Source organism: Podarcis pityusensis (assembly GCF_964106645.2).
Source record: "Podarcis pityusensis genome assembly, chromosome: 3".
NCBI lineage: Eukaryota > Metazoa > Chordata > Lepidosauria > Squamata > Lacertidae > Podarcis > Podarcis pityusensis.
Genome location: NC_138026.1, coordinates 75907904 through 75934137, shown reverse-complemented (window position 1 = coordinate 75934137; position 26234 = coordinate 75907904). Strand labels below are relative to the sequence as shown.

The 26234-nt window shown below is 38.3% G+C and overlaps 1 protein-coding gene across 6 annotated transcripts in view; it reads left to right on the top strand.

Moving 5' to 3' along the window:
- SIPA1L2 (signal induced proliferation associated 1 like 2) overlaps positions 1-26234 on the top strand; it is a 76183-nt gene that overhangs the window by 20428 nt on the left and 29521 nt on the right. For 4 of the 6 annotated variants that reach the window (XM_080998461.1, XM_080998458.1, XM_080998456.1 and 1 more), the window contains exons 3-10: positions 4116-4249; positions 7968-8156; positions 10347-10521; positions 11355-11458; positions 14945-15022; positions 19067-19224; positions 20403-20979; positions 23196-23470. In XM_080998461.1, coding sequence (XP_080854587.1) covers positions 4116-4249; positions 7968-8156; positions 10347-10521; positions 11355-11458; positions 14945-15022; positions 19067-19224; positions 20403-20979; positions 23196-23470 — 1690 coding nt within the window. The remainder of the gene's footprint in view (positions 1-4115; positions 4250-7967; positions 8157-10346; positions 10522-11354; positions 11459-14944; positions 15023-19066; positions 19225-20402; positions 20980-23195; positions 23471-26234) is intronic. The other 2 variants (XM_080998459.1, XM_080998460.1) reach the window with 1 other exon arrangement.

The following is a 26234-nucleotide window of genomic DNA, read 5'->3' as shown; positions in this document are numbered from 1 at the left end:
GCCAGGTAGACAGTACACGAAAAGCACAGGAGGATTTGGAAATAGCTGAAGGAATAACAGCAGGATTATTTAATGTTTTCTAGAAGTAAGTCCCATTGAGTTCAATGGCATTTACTCACAGCCTAAGAGAATTTGAGCTGTGTGAACTCTGAAGGACAAAAGGAATGCACCAGAAAATGATATATCAGTTAGGACTCATCAAAGGAGGACAAGTTCGAGAAAGGTACTCAAGCAAGACTGTAAAGTAACTAGTAAATAATTTTTATTAGTTTTAGCCATCTTTGCCCCATGCTTCAAGTAGGTTTCCATGACAGCTCGCAAAATTTCAAAATAAAATCTTTAATTAAAATGTGCAATCATAAGCTAAAAGCAACAATTCAAATTGGAAAATATAAAACAGTAAGGAGAGGAAAACATTTAAAATTCAAAAAATGGAAAAGTAAGGTTCTGTGAATACCAGCGGCGTAGCGTGGGTTGTCAGCACCCGGGGCAAGGCAAGTAATTTGCGCCCCCTAACCCGGGGCAAGGCAAGTAATTTGCGCCCCCTAACCCCTAACCTGCCGCCGCTGCCAGCTTCTTCTTGCTGCTGCCTGGTCTGGTCTGGTGTGGTTCTCTCCCGCGCTCAGCGCTGCGCTGGGCGGCCACTGCACTGTCCCTCCCCCAGATAGTCCATCGCTCTCTCTCCGCACCGCACGCCTGGCACCCACCCCCTCCACAGTGGGCGGCGACCCAGCGGCTCGGATCGGATTTGCACAGCCAGCACTGCAGTGAGAGAGAGTGAGTGAGCCAGGTAGGGGCAGAGAGCTGCGAGTGCAAGCACGCCCCCCCCGATGTTGCGCCCGGTGCGGCCGGGCCCCCCTGCACCCCCCACGCTACGCCACTGGTGAATACTCTTGAAGTACCGGTAAGTTCAAAGAAGAAATGGGAATGAAATTTCCCACTCCTACTGCCAGTGAAGGCAAAGCTAGAAGAAATGGGAATGAAATTTCCCACTCCTACTGCCAGTGAAGGCAAAGCTAGAAGGATAATATATTCAGATTATTTTTATCACTTTTTAAAAGAGGCATGTTATTAAACAAATAATTGCTTGATTTGGGGACTTGCATGTGTATAAATAGTCAGATTTGGCAAAAAGAAAATTCTGTCTGTCCACCTTCCAAAAATGTGGAAATTCTTTATATTAGATCCATTGCGACTTAAATATTCTTTTTTTAAAAAAAATATGTGTTGGAATATAATCTGTGTAAACTAAAACCTACTATCTTAATAGAAACTATGTATATAGACTTGTCAGTTATGAAAATGTTTAAAGCACATTTGACTAGCCTATGAAAATAGTCACAATGACATTTACTGCACTGTCAGTTTAACTATCCTCTTAAGAACTGTGCTCATCCATGTATGTCATCTCTTACTTCCATATAAGTGAATAGCAGCTATTCACTTTGTGTAATAAAAAAATAAAGTGGGCAAAACCTGCAGACAGTGGGTATCCCAACTTCTACCATGAGGAATCTAATAGGGGAAGCAATATTCAACCCCACTCCTCTGAACAGCTTCTTCTCCCCTTCTCTTTAGTCCTTTCCCAGGAATATATTTAGGAGGCTCTAGGCAATGTAGAGCTCCCATTCTGCCTGCACTTCTCCTTAACATGTAGGGTTTGAGGGGAGTGGGAGGATTTGCATCCCTTGTTCTGTCTCACCCAAAAGTCTCAGTGTCCTCCCTCAGTCATTCAATCAGAGTAGGAAAAATAGGTTGCAGGAAGGATTAGAACTCAACATCTCCTACCCTTCTCATCAAACTTAAAAGGATGTTAGCTAGTTTTGAATGCGCATAGGTTTTGACCATATTTTGTGGAGGCTTGGAAGATGCAAATAAGAATTCTGTTTAGCCTGAAGGCTAGATGCTACTCAGGCTCACCTTATTAATGGCATTACTATGATGATAACTAAGCCTTGGTTTCAAAGAGCTAAGAAGGTTGATGCAAGGGGCTTGCCGTAGTCCAGTGGAATGTTTCACTTCTTTCTCCTTTGAATGCCATATCAGTACAGTGGTACCTCAGATTACATACGCTTCAGATTACATAGGCTTCAGGTTACAGACTCCGCTAACCCAGAAATAGTACCTCGGGTTAAGAACTTTGCTTCAGGATGAGAACAGAAATCGTGCTCCGGCAGCAGTGGGAGGCCCCATTAGCTAAAGTGGTGCTTCAGGTTCAGAACAGTTTCAGGTTAAGAACGGACCTCCAGAACGAATTAAGTAGAGGTACCACTGTACAGTTCTTGGCACTGTCTCAGTTTTAAAGGCAAGGTGCATGTATGACTTATTTGACTCCTATTCAAGAAAAACAGACAGTCCCCTTCATCAAATTTGTGGTGCGTTTTGCTGAGTTGTATATATACCTGCAGCTCAGGGAAACACTTCATGCATCTGATGAAGAAGACTATAGTCCACAAAAGCTTATGCCATAATACATTTTTTAGTCTTTCAAGTGCCGTAGGGTGCTGAATAAAAATTTGTTACTAAAACACTTGCGTCTAAAAATATCAATATCAAAGGAACATTAGATAGCAATAAAATGTCTTTTGACACAGAATATTTTAAAGAATCTGGCAGAGCAATCAAACCCCCACTTTGCATCAGATAGGGGTGGGTGGATAGGACTGGGCAGAAGTGTTCCTTCACCAGCTTTGTCATCCTTCCAATGGCCAGTGCCTGGAGAGAGACACCAGCATCATTCTGCTGTTGTGGTGCTCCCCCTTTTTGTCCTCTAAATGTCTGAGTGGGGCATTGGCTCTAAGCTCTTCCCCAGCTCCAGGTTGCCCCACCGCACCAAACTTCTGCTGCTGGGGAAGAAGGGAAGTTTGGATTCCTTTCTAAATAAATATTGCAAACACAATCCAGCCAGAGTCAAGGACATTTAAATACCACTGACTTCAATGAGGATATTAATGAGGTGCTTGATTTTCTTCCTTACTCTGTGTCCACGGCCATAGGCAGTATGCTTCTGAATACCAGTTGCTGGAAACTGCAGGGGGCAGGGCAGAGTTCTGTTGTGCTCAGCTCTTGTTTTCAGGCTATCAATGGGTACCTCGTTGACCACTGTGAGAACTCAGGGTAACTCACCTGCCAATCACATGTCAATATTATGACATCAGAAGACTGATGGGTGGATTGTCCCACCTACCTGTCCGAATCCCTTGCCTGGTGTTCCCAAGCTTGGGAACTACAGTGCAAGCAGTGTTGCCAGCTCTCTGCTTTGCAAGCCTCTCTTTGCTGCATCTTTCCACCCCGATGTGTGAGGTGGAAAGGAACAGCTTCAAAGAGCAGTGCTGGTAGCGAGAGTTGGCTTTCATTGGATGGAAACTGCTTTTTTCTCTTTGAGCAAGGCACACTCCTCCTTACCATCACATGCTAGATGATTGGGAGCATGCCTTGCTCCAGCAATGGAACTGTCAGGAGCTAGTGGGCCAGATGGGGAAATTTTAATTATTAATCTTAATTATAATTAATTATTAATCTTAATTATAGTTTGGCACACAGTTTGGAAGTTCCCTACCCTCCACCTTAAATCAATAGGGTTTAAATATGCTTAACTTAGGTTGGATTGTACTTTGTGTGTGCATTTAGAAATGTGAGTTTTCCTGCAAAAGAGAGTTAATTTACTTCTAATATAGTTGAAATTACAGTTGCCTCATTTGGAAGGTGGGGAAATCTTGTTTTAAGAGAACCTGATCTGTGGATTGCCATAATTTCATGTGTGCCAAAATATACAAGACTAATTTCTAACGAAGTATTGCTCTGGCATCCCATATGCTGCAGAATGGGTCATAAACTAGTGTGTATGAAAAAATATTTTAGTTATTTGCATTTTTTTTAATGGCTGACAGTTTTCAGCTACAATACAGATCTATGCTGAACAGATGTCCTAACTTGCAATACACTTACTATGTTTTTAGGTTCGTTGTCCTGCCTGCACATAAGACATAATAAAAGTGTAAACAAATAGGTCTGAGGGACTTTCCAATCTCAACCAGTAACATTTATCTGACAAACGAACAGGAATTTGTCAGTCTAATATTTCATTATTGTCTTCTCCTCTTTATGTACAACAGAGCATCAAAACTACTTTGGAACAGATGAAAATTTAGGACCAGTAGCAGTCAGCATCAGAAGGGAGAAGTTTGAAGATGCAAAAGAGAAAGAAGGTTCACAGTTCAACTACCGTGTAGTGTTCAGAACAAGTGAGGTAGGGTTTCTGCCAGGTGTGTTGATAGGTAGTTAAAGGACTTGGGACACAGTCCTATGGCACAAATTTGAATAAAATTAACATATGCTTATTTATATGCATAGAAGCAAATTTAAATAGACTTTCAGAGGGGGGAAATAAATGCTGGGGTTGCTGACAGGGCTTATTCTGAGCTATGGGGTACCATGAGGATTTTCTGGGCAATGTATACTGTATTATGCCCTCTGTCCTATCTGTAATATATTGGTAAGAGCAGGTGTTTGCTTGTATTTTTTCTCCTGTTCTGCCTCCCTTCAGTAATAGAGCCCAAGGTAGCATAAATGTGGTTTCCAAGCAATTTTCCACTGAGGCACTAACCAGCTTAGTTTCAGCAAATTAATGGCCAGACCATACCTTGGGACTTATGTGCGCAAACAACAACTTATCTCTGTTTCACACATACACATATGCTTACATGTCGTTTTAAAAACTCAGTGCCATCCACACATAATACCTGGCAACCCCAGATTAAAAGAATACCAGATGTGCAGGAAAATACTGGATGTACAAAGCAGATAACCTAGGAAAATTACGGTAGTCTATTTTAAAGATGGGAATATGATGCTAAAGCCTGGGACATAGCAGGTGCCCAGGAGTTCTTACTAGTGCTGTAGCCTGCCCTGCTGCCTTGTGAACAAAGTTTGCTTTAAAAAAAATAATTAAAAGAAGGGGAAAGGGTCAAAAGTCTGGGATCTAGTGCAAAGTCTGGGAACTAGTGCAAAATACTCTTACTTGGGCCCTGTGGATCACCCCTTGACAATGCCCCTGGTTTCCACACTGCTCCAGAAAGTACTGAAAGATATTCAAAGAGAAATAATAAATTCCCAGAGCTTTCATTCCATATATAAGAATAGATATCATGTGAGCTGACTTCTGCTCTGCTCACACAACTGAACTTCCCCTTCTCCCCCTCATACCTCATGAAATCTGCTCCAGAGGGTCCCCTATCCTCCAGAGCAGATTTGAGGGGTGCATGAGAGAAGAAGAGAAAGTGAAGTTCTGTTGAGAAGGCAGAATCCCATTTCTATTTCTGCATGTGGACATGTAGGCACTTGCAAGGAGAAACAGGCAATTACTGGCAGCAATTCCCATAAGCTGCAGTGGCTGGAGAAAGTGCCACTGCGGTTAAAACAAAACCACAGAATCATAAATAATTATCTGTTTCCTTCCTGTTTAGCAGTTTGGTGTAAATTAGGTGTATACTACATCTTGGTTCAGCACACTAGATGGATGGGAGCTATGGGTGATTCCCCCTGTTTATTACTAAGAGTGAGTGATACATGCTTTTTGCTGCCTGACAGTCTGGTGATGTTACTCTGTTCTGACAGAGAGTAAACTTATTTTGCCCAGTCTAGATTGTAAGAAATATAATATCCCATGTAAGAAATATAGTCTTTAATTATTGTTATTAATTGATTAAGGTCCTGGTGACTTCTAAGTTGTTTGTAAGTTGTTTATAAAACTTAAAACCAATTGTACAACATTGATAAAGTACAGAATAATTAAAATATGTAATAAAACAATCACATTAAATCAGCACAGCAATTAAAACAAGAGAATCAGGTCAAGAAATCAAGATAATGCTTGTGTAAACAGGTGCATCTTCAAAAGCTGGTGACATGCCAATATAGATTTCAGCAGAGAGTGCATTCCAGAATTCTGGTGCCACCAATGAAAAAGCTTGTCCCTGCATCACAAGCTAATCAACATTAGGCCATGTTCTTGTGTGCCCAGGTTTCAGAGTGATCTATGGAATTGGCAGGAGAAAGAGGGCTGCTGTGTTCCTGCTCCAGGGTTTGAGAGTAATTACATCTGAATATAGCCAGCAAAGAGTGAGATTAATTTGGGCAAATATACCCTAGTCTTTTATACAGCACCTGTCTCTTACAGAATTCTGGAGAAAGTTAACGTTCAGAATGACACAGATGAAACACAAACATTTTTCTAGGAAAAGAAGTAACATAACACACATACATATGTGTGTGAGAGAGAGATCTTGCCACTATAATCCAGCAACTCTACCAACCCACAATCTCTGTTTTTTCTTCCTATCTTATGTACTGTAACCCTGATTTCCATTATTATCTTGTTTCTGTTCATGGGGTTAACAGTGGGAAGTCCTTTGTGAAGTGCCACCTGTGAGGAAAGTCTATTCATGTTTCCAAATCTGTGTTCCACTGGGTTTGACCTCAAGTTATTGTGCCTTTCTGTACTCTTACCATTTGTGTTCAAATGCCTTTTCAATTTTGTAATTGCTATTGGTTTTATGTCATTCTGTATTTCATTTTCAAGTTGTCTGATACCTCTAAAAACATTGGTAAATGCCGTTAGAAAGTCCCACTAAATCAAAGGGATTTAGTCCTGTGTGTGTGTGTGTGTGTGTGTGTGTAGGATTGCAGTAGTTTTACATTATTTTGTGGATGTGCTTATAGTTAGATAGAATATGATGGCTCTTGTAGAATCAAAGCATACTGGAGCCTAGCAATTCTTATGTCAGAAATTCATTTTCCCTATTGAGGAATGAAGGAAATGGGTACACTTTCCAAAAATAAACAGATGGTGAGCCTGAGAGTGTAGAAGATAAGTATGGCTGCAGATGCTTGACAGAAGAGGATTATAAAAGTATAAGCAGGCTTGGGAAGAGAGTGGAAAGGAATAATGTTTTGAGAGGGGGAAGGGAGAAAGGGGATGTGACATAGAATTCCTCTTTAACAAAATACTTTAAATGTCTATTTTATTTCGTGTTGTTGGATGTTCTAGCTATTTCTTTTTTCAGTGTACTAACTATGTAAAGCACAGTAGGGTAATTTGTTGTAAAATAATGGCATGTTCAAGGTTTAAAAAACAATAGCATCTGAAGTCGTAGGAGGGATGCTAATTAAGCCTCAGGCACTTTCTTAGGCAGCTTTAACAAAACACATACGAAAATCTGGTTGTCCACCATTAATTTCAGTTATAGGTAGTTTTTCAGTTCAGTTTTCCTTCTCTTGTTAATTAATCATGGGAATGGCTGTGTATGACATTTGTGATAAATCTTTGTTAAAGGTTTCTCAGATCTTACATTGGCTAGCATACACAGAATTAAAGGATGCATTTTGCCATATAGTTTGCTGGTGCAGTTTATGAAGTTTATATAAAACCTTCTTGAGGGCTGGAAACTGAGCCCAAAGTGATGGTTTCATGCTAACCTCCAAGTGCTATTGCTGAAAATATACTGCTTGTGAACATGTTTCAATAGACACCTGATTCTGACTGTTAACCCTTCTGCTTATTTTATTCTTTTCAATGTGTGCCTTTAGTTGAATTTTGAAGTTTTGCTAATTGCTGTTGCCCAGCACCACAGTAAATGAAGCTTAAGTGTAGCCATGTTCAAGCATTATTGCTCAAGCTAGTGTAGGTTCCCCAACCTAGCACCATGTGCCAGATGAATGCATTTAGAATACCCTTCACAATCCTTGATAGTGCAGTTCTATAGAGGTTCAGTCAAATGCACTTAATCCCCTGTCAAACCTTCCCATTCAGCATAGCAAGGTTGGGGGTAAGGCTAGCATGCATGTTCCTACTTCTCCCTATGCAGGTTCAGGCAGTAACAGCTTAATAGAATTTGTATCTTCCTTTTCCTTGTTGAAGATTGTGTTACAATGATAAACATTTAGTAAGACTTATACTCTTGCTGTAGCTTACCACGTTGAGGGGAGCCATTTTAGAAGATGCTATTCCATCTACTGCTAGACATGGCACAGCACGCGGTTTACCTCTTAAAGAAGTATTGGAATATGTAATACCAGAACTGAGCATTCAGTGCCTACGGCAAGCTTCCAACTCACCCAAAGTTTCTGAGCAGCTGCTTAAACTTGACGAACAAGGGGTAGGTATTGCATGCCTTGCCTGAACTTGCGTGCCTGTGAGTTGTCTTATTGCAGTGTTTTGTTGTCATAAATACAACTGAATTTGATCTGACCTGTCTGTGGAAATGCAGTTAACTTACGATAAGTGAAGGAGGTTTTTAAGGAACTTTAACAAAAGGGGACTTTCTGTGTATTTATATTACGATAATTTTGTAGGTTTTTTGGTTTTTTTACATGTTGGCTTATTTATATACTGCTTCAGTTAAAAGTGGTTCACATAAAACAATAAATATACAAAATGAACATTTACACATACTAATCACAAGCACAAATGGCTGTACTTTCCATGGAGGTAAAATACAGTTTAGTAAGCCATTTTTGGTAAACACCCAATATTAGAAAGCTGCACATTGTATTAAAGGGAAAATCATTGGTTTGCCAATCTTTCACCTTTTCAGATTTTTCTTTCCTAATTATAATTAGCACACCTCATTCGCAGTGGCAGTCTTCTTACTTTATGTGGAATATATGATAGATCAAACAGCTGAAATTCTAATTGGGACTATTTAACAAGTTAACACTGCATGAGCAATGAAATGAACATATACTTTAAATTCAGAGTGAATAATGGTGAGATTAATTGGTTTGATAAGGCAGACACTGTTCTGCAAGATTATAAAAGGCATAATTGATCATTTTATATAGAAATGCATATATAGATACAGAAAAAAGAGCATCATTTTAGTCAGCCTTATACAAATATGATGAATAAGGTAAATATCCGGCTTCTTCCAAGGAGCTCAGGACACCATATATGAGGATGTCTCATTTTATTCTCACGTCTTGACTCCAAGGTGACCTTGGACCAGTCAACCAACATTTGAGGTTTTTTCTTACAATCAGCAATATATATATTTTTTGAAACAAATTAATAAAATAATAAACCAATCCGGGGGTTTTGAGCTGGGATTTGTCCCCTGGATTCCTCATTCCATAGAGCAATATTCTTTATACAGCACACCTCATTGATTCAATGACATACATTTTTTATTCTGTAGCCAGAGGATGTATTTTGACCAAATAAGTATTTTTCAGTGTATGTGATTATGAGCCTTGAGCATGGCTGGATATCTGAAAGCAGTACAGGAAGACTGCTGCTTTCTATCACTTGGTTAATTTTTAATAGGAAGAGGAAATGCTAATAGAATGGATGTAGGAACACTGGATTCTTCCTATTTTGATACTACTAGAAGTTTTTAATAAAGTTGAAAATAGAAGAGATCAAATCAATTGCTATGGTGAAAATAATCACTATTTGTTACAATCAATTGGCAATACATACTTACATTATAGATGCTTTAGTTCATCTGCAATTATTGTCAGAAATAAGCAGGATGATTGTGTCAACAGTAGTTACAATCTAAAAGGGAACTTGTATAAACTTCACCCCCACCTCCACCAAAATCCTTCACATAATTGGGAAAATAGAGAAAATCGCTGGTGTTATTGCAAAGAGGAGGAGAGTCCATTGAACTTCAGGTATCTGAAATTTAAGTTAGAAAAAAACAGTATTTTTTTCCTAATGCAAGAGTAACTAATTTGTGTGGTCTTTTTGGGTTGAATATTCCAGAGCTTTCAGTACTCACATCTTCCATATATGGTGCTTTCTGCTTACACTTCATATTCTTTACAGACAACCACTTACGAAAGACAAATGGGGAATTCATTCACCCAGAGCAGCAGAAGCTGATGTTCCTGCTTATGCAGGCAATATCTTAAATTAGCCCAAATGCATTTGCACTGGGATCAACATAAGGTGTCCCATTTTGCTAGATGAAGATGTAGACAGTACTATAGTATACAAAGCAATCCTAAAATCACATTTCACTTCAGAGATTATCTCAATAGGTATAACATGTATTTTGGTCTCTGAGAATAAAAAGAAAACCTTAGAGAGAATGAGGATACGCAGCTGCAAATGATCCAATGATTAATACTGCACAGGGGCTTTGGGAAGGCATGATTTATCCATCATATGCTAAAGAAGTTCAGTTCAGTTAGTGTGCCAGAATTGGCATTAGCTGCTGTTCTAGGGAAGTTCAAATATGTTGATCCTAAACTGAAAAATGCTTACTAGGGTTACAAAATATACCTGTCAGACCCTGTTTTAGAGACTTTTTCTGTTCTGACTAGTTTTTTCCTAATTACAGCTGAGTTTTCAGCACAAGATTGGGATCCTGTATTGCAAAGCAGGCCAAAGCACTGAGGAGGAGATGTATAACAATGAGACCGCAGGACCGGCTTTTGACGAATTCCTTGATCTCCTAGGTCAGAGAGTATGGCTGAAAGGTTTCAGTAAATACCGAGCTCAGCTAGACAATAAAAGTAAGTTTTAATAATAAATTGTAATAAACACTAAAATTATAAAAATAAGGGAATCTGTTATGCCAAAGTGCTTTCCTTCTGTAAATGCAGATTACACAGAGATCACAGAGACAGCATCTACACTGCATTTCTTTCTTCCCTTCCAGTCTGAACACAGTCACCCTACAGTGGGGCCAGACAGTGTTCCAGGCCTGCATGCTGATGATTAGGGCCAGAGTCATAGCAACAGATGAGTTTTATCTTTGTGCAGTTGACTACATTCCAACCATGCAGAGCTGTCCAGACACACCCACACTGACACCCATCTCCATCCTCCATCCAGGCAAGCAGGAGGCATCATTACAATTGAAGGACATACTACAGACAGGCAAAGATGAGAGCATGGAGTAGGACCAGTGAGGGATGTAGCCTGAAGTGGTAGAGAGGCATTCCGAAGAGGCATGAGAACTGGACAGAGGGGCCTGGAGGGGCCACATTTGGGCCTGAGGTTCCTCATCCTTGCTCTAGGAAGACCAGACCCAGCAGCTGGTTTCCTTGGCGAGGAAAACAAGGGGTTACGTAAGTGGCTGTGTTTTGCGTGCTCCGTCTTAGTGGTTGTGCTGCACCCATTGAATGGCATGCAACTTTCACTTGCCACAGGAAATAGTTGAATGCCAAATTACAATAGGGACATATGGCTTGGAAAGGGCTTCTGAAACTATTTGGAATTTTTATGGAACTGTCATATTTGCTGGATGGTTTTTTTTTGCGGCCCAGTGGTGGGGAGAGATGTTTATATTATACTTGAATTTCTGCATTGTCTTCATTGACCCACTTGTGGACTTTAATTTCAGCCGATTCAACTGGAACACATTCCCTTTATACTACCTACAAAGATTACGAAATAATGTTTCATGTGTCAACTATGCTTCCGTATATGCCCAGTAACAGGCAACAGGTATGTCTCAAGTCAGCTTTAGGGAATCATGCATGATTTCTTGTCTGAGAAGTTGTTTGTAGAATGTATTTTTGTTGTTGAAATGTTTGTTATGAATACTCAGTAAAAATTATTGTTGTTATTATTTTAACTTGAGGATTGCATATTGCTTACGGATTAAAATGCTTAGGTTTATTACTTCTGCTTTGACCCAAAAGTTTATTCTGTTAACTATTTTTTTAATATATCTGGTCTTTCCATTTTTAAAAAAGAGAGAATAAATTATTTCACTGAATTGCCAGTATTCAGTGATACAGATACTTCTGGAAACTTAAATACTTCCTCTCCTACCAAAACAAACTGAATCCAGCCTAATTTTAAATAATGTGCATTTAAAAGATGCAAGTATATGTAATTTGATTTTTCATGGTGTAAGTTTTGGTATTCTAATAACTTAACATACTGCTTGTCTGTTATGCACATAGATAATAGAGCATTATATAGCAAATACAGTTAATGTTTGAACATGTACCATTCTGTTCTAGTTTAGAATATCTTGCAGCATTAAGGATGGCTAAAAATGACATTGCATCAGAGGTTTTGTAGAATCCTAATGGTTGCAGTCTTGAATGATTTGAAGTTAATGGGCTTTTGCCATTGGCTTGAATTGAATTATGATTTTCTTTTTTTGTTTTTGTAAGGTTAACCCTGTCTTTGCCTGTACTAATTGATATAAATAATACCTTTGGCATAAGTTTGCTTTATAAATGGGATTTAAAAGAAATAGATACTTTAAAATGTATAATATATTCCCACTTCTACGAATTTAATGTGTGAATAAAGGAGCCATTCACAAATGAGATTACTGCTCAGAGTGTAACATTCTGCAAGCCAGTGTGTGTAGATAAAAGAAGCAAAAACAGTTCCTTGTATATCTGCACAAAGAATAAGGATTTCTGCAAACATATTTTCAGACTTATTGACAGATGTATAAAAGTTATTTCCTTATCTGTGGTGAATTTGTTTTGGGAGAGTAGCTAAAATTGTAGTAGTTAGGTTGTATGATATTATATTTATGCCTAAAGTGAGCAAGTTGAGAATGTGGCAGAACTTGCAATTCTGGAGTTCTAAAAGAATAGCTTCGTAGATGTATAAAAATTAAAATAGTTTTATAATCATTGGCAAATCACTTTCCTAGAAGTGGGTAGGTGTAACCAGCTGTCTTGTTTACCAAATTCACCAAACTATCAGAACTTTATAGCTTGTTTTGTACTGTTTTAACTCAGGTGTACTTTCTATTGTTTTCAATGGGAACTATTCCCAAGGCAAGTGCCCAGAGGATAGAACGAAGCCTTAGTTGGATAAAGAGAAAGTCTTAATAGTAGACCTGCACAGTTCTATCCAATGAGAAAATATTGTAGCAACACCTTTTAAAATGGAGCTAGAAATTATACGTGAAAGGCATATAGGAAACGGCTTTAGAATACATCTACCTCAGTACTGTCTACACTAACCAGCAACAGAAACTAGGGTTTCTGATGGGGACATTTCCAGCCCTACAGCTAGAAATGCCAGGAATGGAACTTGGGACCTTCTGCATACAAAGCAAATGCACTACCAGTGAGCTATGTCCCTTCCACTATACATCTTCCATATTTGGTCTACCTATGGTTTTTGGGACCATTTTGACCATTTATGATGATACAGAAAAAAATTCAATCTATCATATGAAGTTAATTATATTTCCATGTAATTTAGAAACACTTAAATTTCTTTGTAATCCAGTGCACATGCCCAAGGTGATTAAAGTGATAGGTTAACATATCAAAGTTGTGAACAAGGAGCTTACTGCATCTATTTGCAAATATTTTATTCCCTCCAATATGACACAAAAGACAGTATACACTGGAATAACAAAATGTTTGAGAAACTGTAATCTATCTGTGGATGGGTTTAAATTGCAAAGTTTAACTATTGTAGAAAATACTTCTACAAAAGATATACTCAATGTTGATTTCAAATATTTTTGTTCCTAATTGCAGGCAATGACAATACATTAAACCCTTACTTGATGTTGAATGTTAGTCTTTGTCTCGGTTTTACCTAAACTGTGAGCATAGGAAATAACCTTTTACCTTGATCCACTTCTTCCAGAATTGTATGGCGTTTGTCACCCTCACTATTGTGTTTGCTTGAGCCACTCATTTCACTCTTCAGTTTTCTTACCTTTGCTTATATCTTTACCTAAATATTCCCTAATGTGTCTTCCTCTCTAGACAAACTAAAGCCTGTTCTTGGTTTATCCTCAAAATTTTCCAACCTAATTCCATTATTTCCCCAGTAACAATCACACCCTTCCACAATGTTTTAGTAAACACTCATCAGTCTTTGTACCTTAGACAGTCTTGGTATATTTAGCAGTAATATCATAGTCTGTTCTATGGATTTCTTTGGATAAAATAATGTGGAAGTTTTCCATATTTAGGTAACATTGGCCTCATTTGCACGTATCACTAAGCCGAACTATGGCTTAATTTGAACAAAACAGTGTGCTGGTGCACATAGTGAAAAGTGTGGCTGCTTAGCTCCTTCCCGGCTGTTTCATTACCAATAGGTAAACCATGGTTTGACTTAGCAAACTTGGGCTTACGGTTTGTCTCCCCCAAATCAAACCAAGAACAGTAAGCTGAGAACAAACTTTGGCTAACATTGTGGTTTGTTTGGAGTGAGATGAACCATGAGCTCTAGTTCATAAGGCTAAGCTTAGCTTAGCTAACCAATGGCTTAGCTATTGGTAGTGTTGCTGCAGGAGCAAAGCATACTTCTTTGTTCACACTAAACCATAATTTGATTTAGCGTTATGCACAAACCAGGCAACTGAGATCTGAAGGCCCCCCACATTATTTTTTATGATACTGGATGCCAGTGGTATTTGCACAGCATGGACACTTTTCAATAAAATGTGATAAGCACACTCTAGTAATCAACATTTAGCCAGCCTTAATGTGTAGAAGAAATAGCTAATGAATGTTTATTTTCTCTTTCTGTTGGTACCTCCTTGCCAAACTATATAATGTAGAATGCACCCATGGAAGTATTCTTGACAAGCTAGGAACAATTCACATAAAATAACAAACCTTTCCCTCTGAGACACACAGGAAGCTAAGATTCAGCATCACAGATAAAGTTGCTGCTGTCTTGAAGGAACAGTCTTACCAGCCCTGTGGTATAGAAATTTTACTTTGTGTACAGGGCTTATCTTGTTTCATCCACTTATCCGAGTCATGTGGGAACTTCCCATCTTAGATTTGAATGGGATCTAGAGGTCTAGCCTCCCACTGAAATTATGGTGTGAATAGGTTTATACATCCATTATACCTCATATGGTCACTGGCCAAGGTATGTAGCCAGCTACTGTGAGCACTATCTCCAATGAACATTTCATAAAATCCAATTACCTGTGAGCCAGAAATAGGCCACACCAGAACTGTCTGTTGCTTTTTCTAGGAAATAACTACGCCCTGCTTGGTCACTGATCAGGACATCCCTCTAGTTTTAGAGCGAGCAGGAGATCCAAACACACAGGTAATTTTTCACTTTGGCTGCAATATAGGGTGGGGAGTCTTCACTCTGTGTTCTGATCAGAACAGAGGGAGCTACCCACTCTGGTGTGGCCAGTACCACCTCCTTGTATTGGCTTTCCTTACACATCACAGTTAAAGGCTTCTCCTGTTGAACTTTTACCCTTGTAGACACCCTTTCCAGATCATTTCCTTGCAATATTTCCTCACACTTCTGCCATTTGCTTTTGTTATCTTTGGTCAGATCTGATTAATCCAAATCTTTTGTCAAGTTATCTCCTTGTCTGATATAATAATAAAAAAAATGAAAACGAGTTACTGTCTTGGTATGTAAGATTAAATGCTTCTTCAGTGTTTGGAATTTTCCTAGTTTTAATCAGGTCTGATTGAAATATGTGATCTTTGTATATGTAAATATTAACATATTATAATGCAAACTTACTATGAAACCACTTATTTTATTACTAAATTAAAATAAGCTTGAAGGTTTCTTGTGATGTCTTTTCATTCCCCCCCCCCATTAAATTGAATGAAGAAAGATGCTTTATGCAATATGACAGGATAGCTTTGTTGCTTTCGCTTGAGCAATTAAGGCTTACAGAAATAGATTGCTGTGGCTTTAGCTGTCCGATAATGGTCAATCTAGCTTGGGAAGCTTAGAGATGAATAAAAATATGCTAAAGGGACAGATTAGGTGGTGCATCCTATTTCAGATTATCTGGAAAACTTAAAATCACATTTGATTAGCATGTTAGGGAAAACAGAGCCAGTAAAGTAAATTGAAGGTCCACAATTAAGGTCAGATCAGAACGAATACATTATTTTTAAAAGGTGGTAGATATTTCTTTTCTAACATTCTCTTAACTTGATACTCTTTCATATTAAAATTAAGTTCATTAATGCTGATATTTTACTGGATTCATATTTAGATTTACCACCCCAATTAAGGTTGTGATCTACATTTTTTTTTTAAAAAAATACTATTATCAGTGGACCTTACTTCCAAGTAAATATTGTGTTAGAACTAAGGTGAAAACTGTTATTAGGGTCTTGTTGTCAATATTGTGTTACTTCCTGAAAATAATCTCACTTGACCTATGTACTATATTTAAAATTCCAATTGAATTGTATCATTGTTAAGAGTGTGTTGGAAGGGCAGTTGAACAAATAAGGAGAGAAAGGGGAAAAGAACTTAGAGATATGAAAACAAGCTCTGTATAATAGTTACATACCATTTTCTTCAGCTTTCAGAACAGTGTCTCTCTTTTTTTCATACCTTTTTCTCCATTCAATTTGCATTCCATTTATACAATCCTACCGAGATCAATGTATTACATATCAATATCATCTATTTAACTCTCCTTGCCTGTTCCTTGCATTTCAATTCCCCATTTATAATTATATGGTTCTATTACTGTTTTTTATGATGTTGTACAGACCTTTATGGTAATGATTATAATGGTTGTCTGCTATGTTGACTAAAATATTAGTTGTACCTCAGAAATCTCACCCAATTTGCCAACATTTTAAAGAATGAACGAGTTCTAATTTGTTTTATATGGTTAGGTTAATACAATTACATTAATGAATATGCTCATGCATGTTGGTGACAAGACTCAAATTCCTTTCAGGAACTATTGATGCCCTTTAAAATAATTTAGAAAGGTTTATATTGCAAATGTCTGTTATTTATTATTCAACCCAATTAGCACCTAATATCTAAGCCAAGCCATGGCTTGAGGCAAATATGTGGGATCCCAAAAAGGAAATTGTCCATTTTGCCCCTCTCTAGTTTGTTTTGCTGCTGCACTTTGCCGAGCTAAGTTATGTTTTTGCTTAGCATGTCATCCAAAGTCAGGAACCTTTGAAGCCCATAAGTGGGCCTTCTAGAGATCCCCTGGAAAAAATCTGTCCTCCACTCAACTAGCTGTTACATGCCTTTCCTCACACAGACTGGAGTAGGCAAAATGTTCATTCTGTTTGTACACTTTCCTGAAGGCATAGCCAATGTGGTGCAACTTCTTTCAGTCTTAGCCAGCATGGCTAATGATCAAGGCTGATGGGAGTTGTAATCCAAATCATCTGGAGGTCACCATGTTGGCTAACCCTGAAATATTTACTTCTTACTTCTGTTTCCTGATTTTTAATCTGTCACTGTTAACAGAGGAAACTGAAATCAAAGGTATTATTGTCACTTTCTGCAACTTTAGAATAATTTGAATATATGGGAAACTACAGCTGTTCTGTACATGAACTTTTATTTTGGTAATATGTTAGCAGTGATAAAACTCACTTCCATAGAGCCTTTGGGGGGAATTCAGCATTGCCCCAAGGAGATCATTCCATCCGCACAGTTACTTTTGCTTGCCAGGCAAAATGAACTCCTCCCTCTGCACCCTGTTTTGGGGGCTCTCCTGACTCTCCCAATCAGATATGGGGGGGGGCATTGGTGTGAAGGTGAGGGGGGCAAGTCCTATTGATCTCTTAGGACTTGTTGCACTGGCTTCTGCTAGTGCAACAGATTAGTTCAATCCAGTCCAATTACTTTAGTCCACCTGTACCCAAGTATTTATGCCCCACTAAAAACACGCTGAAATTAGTGTTTGTAGCTGTAAAATGGATTGCAGCTACTGGCTTATAATGGTATGGCAAAACTTTCATTGATTTTAATAGAGTTGGGTTGTACCCTATACCATAACTCAGTGTGCACCAGATGCATACCCACAGTTGTGATTTTCATTTACATATGTCTGTCATCTACATCATTTCAAAAGCCAGTAATAGGTAATGTTTTAAATAAAATTCAATTACAAGACCTCAGAATACAGCAGAGGTCATATCTCCAATTTTCTAGCAGCTTAATCCTGGACATCCCAAATTTACACAGTAAACAAAAAGGTATTGCACCATTTCCAAAAGCCCTGAGATCGAAACTTTCTGGTAGATAGACTTAACAGAGACTTTGTGTTGCTTCAGTATTTCCTTTCACTGACAGCTCTTCTTTTAAGCTAACAAAGAGAAGCTGAAATAGCTTCTGGTTTACTATTGTGGACTACTGAAGTAAAAATTCACCAGAAAACTGCATGTGAACATCGGTATGTGTCTGTGGAGCTCCTGGATTGTAACATTTCCAACACCTTTTCAGCTTTCCAAATAATTATAGAAAAGGTTGATGTTTTAATTACATGCTTGTTACATGGTTACAAGTTATTTAAATTGATACTAGGTTATGTTACTTAAGATATGTTACTTCAAAATATCATCTTTAGCTGTAATATGAATGTCTGCATGGGGCAATATCCAAAGGACCACATGAGAGATTCTAAATGTGTGCCAGGATATCTGAGGTCCCCTTTCTTTCACAGAGTCTGCTGCAGACACACTACCCAAAAAGCTGTTCCCAAAAGTCTGGGAGGTTACTGTAATAGTGTGGAAAGTTGCAGCTGGAAATAAAAGGCAAAAGCTGTGTTGAACCGCTTCAACGTACATTTAGGAATCCTTGGATCTTGGCCTGCCTTTGTCCACTGCTGCATTTCCAAACTTAATTGAAATAAAATTGTCCTGTGAAGATATTTGGTGACTGTTGTGCTTTTTATGGTGGGGAAAGATTGGTTTAAAATGTTGAGAATTTCTAGTCGATATAGAAACCACTACAGTGAGGAAAAACATCTTAAGGAAACAAGAAATGTTTATTTCATATATGAAAAGTTATTTTGCATCTTGGAAATGATTAAAGGGCTATATAGTGTGGGTCTATGCTTCATATACTTGAACAAGACTGGTTTAAGATTTTACCTATTCTCAACCCACCACTTTCCCCTTTTTAAAGAGCTGTGTATTTCAAACGGTATAGGCAAGACCTGTAAAATATACCGTACTTAGGTTGCGTGCTGCCTGTGCCAAGACAAGAACATTGTGACTAATCAAAGTCTAGGGTTTTTTAAAATACATAATTGCCATTTTTAATAGTTATCTTTTTTTCTAGTGGATGTGAAGGAAATTGTAGTCACCGTTTTAATGTTTTTTTGTTTGTTTGTTTTGCATCTAGCTTTTAAGGAAAAGGCACATAGGAAATGACATTGTTACCATTGTCTTCCAAGAGCCTGGAGCGCTTCCTTTCACTCCAAAAAATATCCGTTCTCATTTTCAACATGTGTTTGTCATTGTTAAAGTCCACAACCCTTGCACTGAAAATGTGTGCTATAGGTGAGTATAGGTTTGTCAATTGCCTTAGTTTCTTAGGCTTTCATTGGAAATTGCTGGGGCCATTGTTTATTTGCTTTATCAGCCTTTTCTGCATTTTCCATGTACCTGTGCTCCCAGCTCACCCAGCCAACCATCATGGCACCAACCTCCCCCTTCCACTCAATGAATGAGCTTAGTGGGAGACCCACTGGCCATATCCTTGCCTGTGGGGGCTGGCAGCAAGCCCCCAAATGGGGTGCCTCAGGGAGGGGCTAAACCACACTGGGATCCACTGGGATCACTGCCATCGGATGATGGAATTTGTTCCAGTTGTCTTGTACCTCCTCATCTTTGGCCACAGTGAGCAACCAGAGTGCAGATGGGTGGTGGATGTACTGCTCCAAAAAGTCCAAATGATGGCTTGAGAGGGTTTGGATTGCACCCTAAAACCAAAAATGACAGTACTTTAAAGAAATATTAGTAAGGTTCAGGAAACTTGCTAGCTTCAATAAAAATAAGTTGTATGGTACCTATAGAACGTAGTCTCTATATTTAAATCTCTGAATTATTCAAGGACAAGAAGCAATCTTATGAAAGCTGAGCCCTTTTGTTAATACAAATTTCTATATGCATGGGGACTCTAGACTGGAGAAGTGGGGTAACTGACTCAGTTCTAAGGTAGCCCATAATGGATCGTGGCATGCTTATATGTTCATACCATGAATCAATACTGAATAGGAGTGCATTCTAGGCATATGGCATTAAAAAATTGTGCATTTGTTTATACACTAGTACGCTGATCTATATATTTAGTGTTCATGTACATGCATCTGTAACACACCATTTTATGATGGGTTGGTACAACAACATTTGTGCTCTGTGAATATTAAATTTTTTGATGCAGCACATTTTCAATTTGATAAAAAATATATTCAGTTAGGAAGAGTTCTGTAGAGGGTTGGACTGCATGATCCTAGTGGTTCCATCCAACTCTACAAATCTATGATTTTATTTTTCTCAATTTGCTGCAAATGTAATTCCTGACAATTTCTGCTTTTGAAGAGTTTTGAGGTAGTTTATTATATAATTTTTTCTTGTCCTTGGTAGGTGCATGAATATCTTATGTATAAACAAATAATGTTTTAGTTAAAATAACTTACAAAACATTGATCCTATAATAAGTTTTCTTCACTTTCTAGTGTTGGAGTTTCAAGGTCAAAAGATGTACCACCTTTCGGGCCACCAATACCTAAAGGAGTGACTTTCCCTAAATCAGCAGTTTTCCGGGACTTCCTTTTGGCCAAAGTTATTAATGCAGAAAATGCAGCACACAAGTCAGAAAAATTTCGAGCCATGGCCACTAGAACACGGCAAGAGTACTTGAAAGACCTTGCAGAAAACTTTGTTACTACTGCTACAGTAGACACATCAGTCAAATTTAGTTTTATTACACTGGGAGCAAAGAAAAAAGAGAGAGTGAAACCAAGGAAGGATGCCCACTTATTCAGCATTGGAGCAGTGATATGGAATGTGATAGCACGAGACTTTGGTCAGTCCCTTGACATTGAATGTCTTCTTGGTATCTCAAATGAGTTCATCGTGTTGATTGAAAAGGAATCAAAGAATGTTGTTTTCAACTGCTCCTGCAGAGATGTTATTGGATGGACATCTGGATTAATGAGTGTTAAAGTTTTTTATGAAAGAGGAGAATGTGTTCTTCTCTCAGCACTTGATAACTGTGCTGACGACATCAGAGAAATGGTTCAAAGACTGGAAGTAAGTATGGTTTCTTTTAAGTGCTTGGCAATTTCAAATGCTATTGTCAGTAATTTTTCAAGATAATGGAGATGGATAAATATGATACCTGACTATAGAATTTTAAAAATGAAAAATTTACCAGACTATTTCAAGGGTATTTCTGTATTCCAGGCTTAAACTGGAAACGTGGCAGCTGTAGTCTGAAACAGAATTCTCCCTTTTTATTACAGTTAGGGTTGCCATATTTCAAGAAATAAAAATCCAGACAATTCTACTAAGCATAATAGAGAATTTTCACTTAATTCAGATTCTCTCTAAGTGTGTTATATTGTTCAGATATATAACCTGACCCAGTCAAATGAGTCAGGTTACAATAATTTAGCATTGTTCTAATGAAAAAAGGTGATCTGTACCTGTAAAGACTTCAGTAAATTACTATTTTGCTTCCTTGTTTAATACAGTGGTGCCTCGCAAGACGAAATTAATCCGTTCCGCGAGAGTCTTCGTCTAACGGTTTTTTCGTCTTGCGAAGCAACCCTATTAGCGGCTTAACGGATTAGCGCTATTAGCGGTTTAGCGGCTATTAAAGGCTTAAAGGCTTAGCGGATTAGCTGCTAAAAGGCTATTAAAGGCTATTAAAGGCTTAGCAGATTAGATAAAGGGGGGGAAAGCGAAAAAAAAATCTCTAGACTCGCAAGACATTTTCGTCTTGCGAAGCAAGCCCATAGGGAAATTCGTCCTGCGAAGCAACTCAAAAACGGAAAACCCTTTCGTCTAGCGGGTTTTCCGTCTTGCGAGGCATTTGTCTTGCGGGGCACCACTGTATAAGGCAGCTGCTAAGTCTTCTACAAACAAAACAATCCCTGAATTGTTATAGTAATCAGTAAGAGAAATGTACTGTCTTAGAAACTGGACACAGCACAGATGGTTGCTCCAGGGGCATCAAATGTTAGAGCTTGGAGAACAACATCTTTATTCAGAAATCGCTAGTCAGCCATGAATGACAAAAACAATATTAGCTACCCGAGGGGTATAATATATTAGTACATGTGACTTTGCATTGTTTGAAAGCAGTTCCTTACATGTTTCAGAAGGCATGTGTCCAGTGAGGGAGATGTGAAGGCTTGGTTAAAAAAAAAAAAGAAAGTGGTGGAAAAGAAATGGGTGTATATGAAAAGTGGGTGTGGGTGTGCATGCAAGACTAGAAACAGATTACTGAACAATTGGTAGTTGGGAGGGGGGGATCTCTTAGGAAATGCACATTTCAGAATGTGTAATACTAATGTGTATAAAAGAATCCGACAGTTAATTTACCCTGCTGAAAAAGTTTAGTTTTAAGATTCCAAAGCAGTAATAAGACTGATGACAGAACTGATACTGTGTCTGACAGGATTACTGAAGAAGTAATTATTTTCTATCTTGATGTTGGAAACTTACTTCAGAAGTTGCAGAGTACATCTGTGAGTGTTTGGTCCAGAAGTACATTATGAGAGTATTCCAGTCATTTTGATTCTGAAACCTGGTGGACTTTGTACAGGCTGGCTTTTGACTCCTCTTTTAAGAATTTGTTTAAAATATTTATGCATGGCCCTTAATAAAAAAATAAAATTACAGGGTGTCTCACAATAACACAACTACTATACACTGTAATATAGCAAACAATTTTTATTTTCATCTTGTTTTTAGGTTACTTAGGTTAGGATTCACCTAACCAGCCCTGTCAGTGGAAGCCTTGTGCAAGGACTTTCACTTGTGCTATAAGGCTTCCCCCATCTCTCCCCCCCCCCCCCCCCATGCCTTCCAGAATTGGCTTAGAGGGTTGGGAGAACCTCCAGAACAATGTGCAGGGGGAAGCGTATTGTTCCATTTGGCAAGCTGGAATGCTAGCACAAATAGAATAATTGGAAGACCTTAAGTCTGCAATCCTAAACACTTAGCTGGGAGTAAGTCCCAGTTAACAGTGTGGCTCTTATGTATTGGTTCCATCATGACACTGATTTATAATTGTTCTAATAAAACAAAGTTGTTATTACTTTTGGATTTCAGAAACATATCAAACAATAAAATTTTATCTTATAGGTTATAATAAATATTACACTGTTCTTAATGGCAGGGGGATAAAATCACATTTTAAAAACCATTTCAATATCACCCTACCCACAGCTCACCATTTCTGGAATTTTTACATCACTATTCTTTTATACTGTGGTCTCACTAATTTCTTATTCCTTTAGATAGTAACTAGAGGGTGTGAAACAACAGAAATGACCTTAAGGAGAAATGGCTTGGGACAGCTCGGATTCCATGTTAACTTTGAAGGGATTGTAGCAGATGTGGAGCCATTTGGTTTTGCCTGGAAAGCTGGCCTACGTCAAGGCAGTCGCCTTGTGGAGATCTGTAAAGTAGCTGTAGCAACCCTGACTCATGAACAAATGATTGACCTGCTGCGCACTTCTGTGACTGTAAAGGTGGTGATTATCCAGCCACATGAAGATGGATCACCTAGACGGTAAGAAGTCACAGTAGCTAGTAGGTTATTTGTGTCTTCACTGCTGACATTCTTTTGCCCTTTTCACAGATGGCTTTCTTGTTAAATGGGTAGTGCTCATTTGGTGCTAATGAGACTTGCAGCTAACACAGTCTGTGAGAGAAGTGCTATCTTGTAATAGATGGAATGGATCTTATAAGTTATTTTAATAAAGGATGGATTGTATACTGGGGGGACTGGTTGCTTTTAGTTAAGTGAGCAGTGCTTTCTGAATAAAGTGAACTGTTTACTATAGAATGGGGAAAGCATCAATATGGGAATAAGTGGGGCAAGTGGTGGCAATTAATCAATGTTTTTGAAAAGAGTGAAAATTAATAAGGGGTTTGAAATAGGGAAATAGAGTAGAAATTAATATGGCTTTTGGAATGGAATGGAAATTAATGAAGAATAAGGGGGGAAAGGATAGAAAGTAATAAGGAATATTGAGGAAAGGGGTGAGGATACTCAGTATATTTAATGAGGCAAATGGTTAAGAAGGTTTGGCTTTGACTACACTCACATTGACATGCAGCCCCTGAGGGATTGGCCATAGGTCGATGCAGTCCTCAGCACCAAAAATGTTAGCTACTGCTTGTCCACATGCTCTGTCCTCATAGGTAACGTATTCCAAACCCAAATCATTTTGCTTGTGCTTTTCTGCACCCTTTTCAGCTCTAAATATTCTTTTTGAGATTGGGCAACCAATGTTTTCTTCCATTTCTCACTTTCAACTAAAAGTATCCAGAACAGATGGAGCAAGGAAGAAATTGAGAAAGCAGAAAGGGAAACTTAGGTTAAAAGAGGCAGCCTTGTGCTAGATGTGCCTTTGTAGCTAGGCAGATAGATATTATGAGGACAGAATACATGTCCGTTATACCCGCTTTAATAAATGATTTTTTTATCTCAGCTAATTCAAGCGTTCAGTTGCTTTCTTTAATAGGGAGAGTGCTTGCTGTGTATGACTGCCACATTAACATATTTAACTATAGCATTGTAGAATTGGTGATATATATGTTGCATTTTATTTATGGATGTTCTCCAAAAATTAATTTCTTAGAGTGAAATGGGGGAAATTATCCCTTTATTGCTGCCACTCATATTGCCACACATGTGCTGCCTTTGGCAGCTGAAAGATTTTCTCAGCTTCATTTGGAGATTTTTGCCATCTGCTTCCAAGTATGAAATAACACTTTTTGGTACTTATTCTCCTGATTATCACTGGTGCCATTCCAAAACAGTTGGATCCATAGCTTAGGATAGGCTGCAGACAGCAAAAAGTCTAGAAAAGTCAGAGCCCTTCTACAGGCTCCTAAGTCATCATCTACCCCAACAGAAGGAGAAGGGATTTTCTGCAGTATAAACTTCCTGTAATATGAGACTCTTCAACTGCCTCTTTAAAAGAATGTCTGCTCTTCCTGGATTATCCGACTCTTTGAAGCCTTCTTAGCAGACTGGACTGAGTATAGTTTTCCCCAGAGTCCACTGTTTTTTACTACTTCCAACCAAGGTGAATAAAAATGGATAAAAGTAATCTTACATTTTTTAAAAGTTCAGTCTATAATCTGTTTCTCTTCTAAAAATAATGTGGTTGAAACCATGAAGGTTATTGCATAACATCAAAGGCTCAAGGTGCCGTAAGACTTTTTTGCAAGAACAGGCTAACTCAACTATTCATTTGGGAATTGGTTTAAAACTAAAACTGACCTTAATATAAACATATAATCTCTTAAATATGAACATAGAACCCTCTTGTGAAAGACTCCTTTCCTTTCCTTTCCTTTCCTTTCCTTTCCTTTCCTTTCCTTTCCTTTGCTTTGTAAAGACAGATCTGTGCTGTGAAATATTTGTTCATGGGGGAATATACAACATACTAGATCACATCTTAAACCCTGATTCAAGAGACCAGAGACAAGGAAGTCATCACAGGTTCTAAAATTCATATGATGTCATGACTTGCCTTATAACTGATCCCATATATATCATGTTGTCCTGTTTGATGCCCAACTATCTGAATTGTACAATGTTTATGACTCTACTACCCTAACAACAAGGAATTCACTTTACATCTCATGGCGAAAACACTGTTTTGCTCTTCAACTACCTTTCCTTCAGAGACCAGAAAATATGACAGCAGGGGACTTAGAGACAATACTAGTGGACATCGCTTATGATGGAAATCCTAAGATGAAGACATGATCATGAAACTTACGAGGTTTTCCAAGTTATCTGCCCCTGGAAAAAGAGTACTCTCCACTTCCAAAATTTTTCTCACATGATTTTCTTTCCGATACTTTTCTATAAAGGTTAAAACTCCAGTCCACAATCAGCAACTGGGACAAATTATAATAGATTATGTGTGTCCGGTTTCCCACCTTCTGTGCTTGTCAAAATGTTAAAGACACCACTGCCCTAAGTTTTGTTACCCCATATCCAGATCAAGCTTCTGTCACTGCATTTCACAACCACAGGCATATGTCCAGTGAACAGGAGGGATAGCTAATTTGCTACCTTAATCTATTCCCAGGCTTTATCCCTGTTGTATTGACATGTTCAGCATATTTTCCTTCCCAATGTGGACAGATGGGCTAGACCCTGTGCTTCCCATGGCTAAAGATTTTCAGCCTCGTGAGTCTACAGACCATTGAAATCAAACTCTGGAAAATCCATTGAAATCAAAGGTCCATGTTATATTATCTCAAAACTCAGGCTTGATCAGGTCATTGATTTTAAAAAAATCTAGCCATAC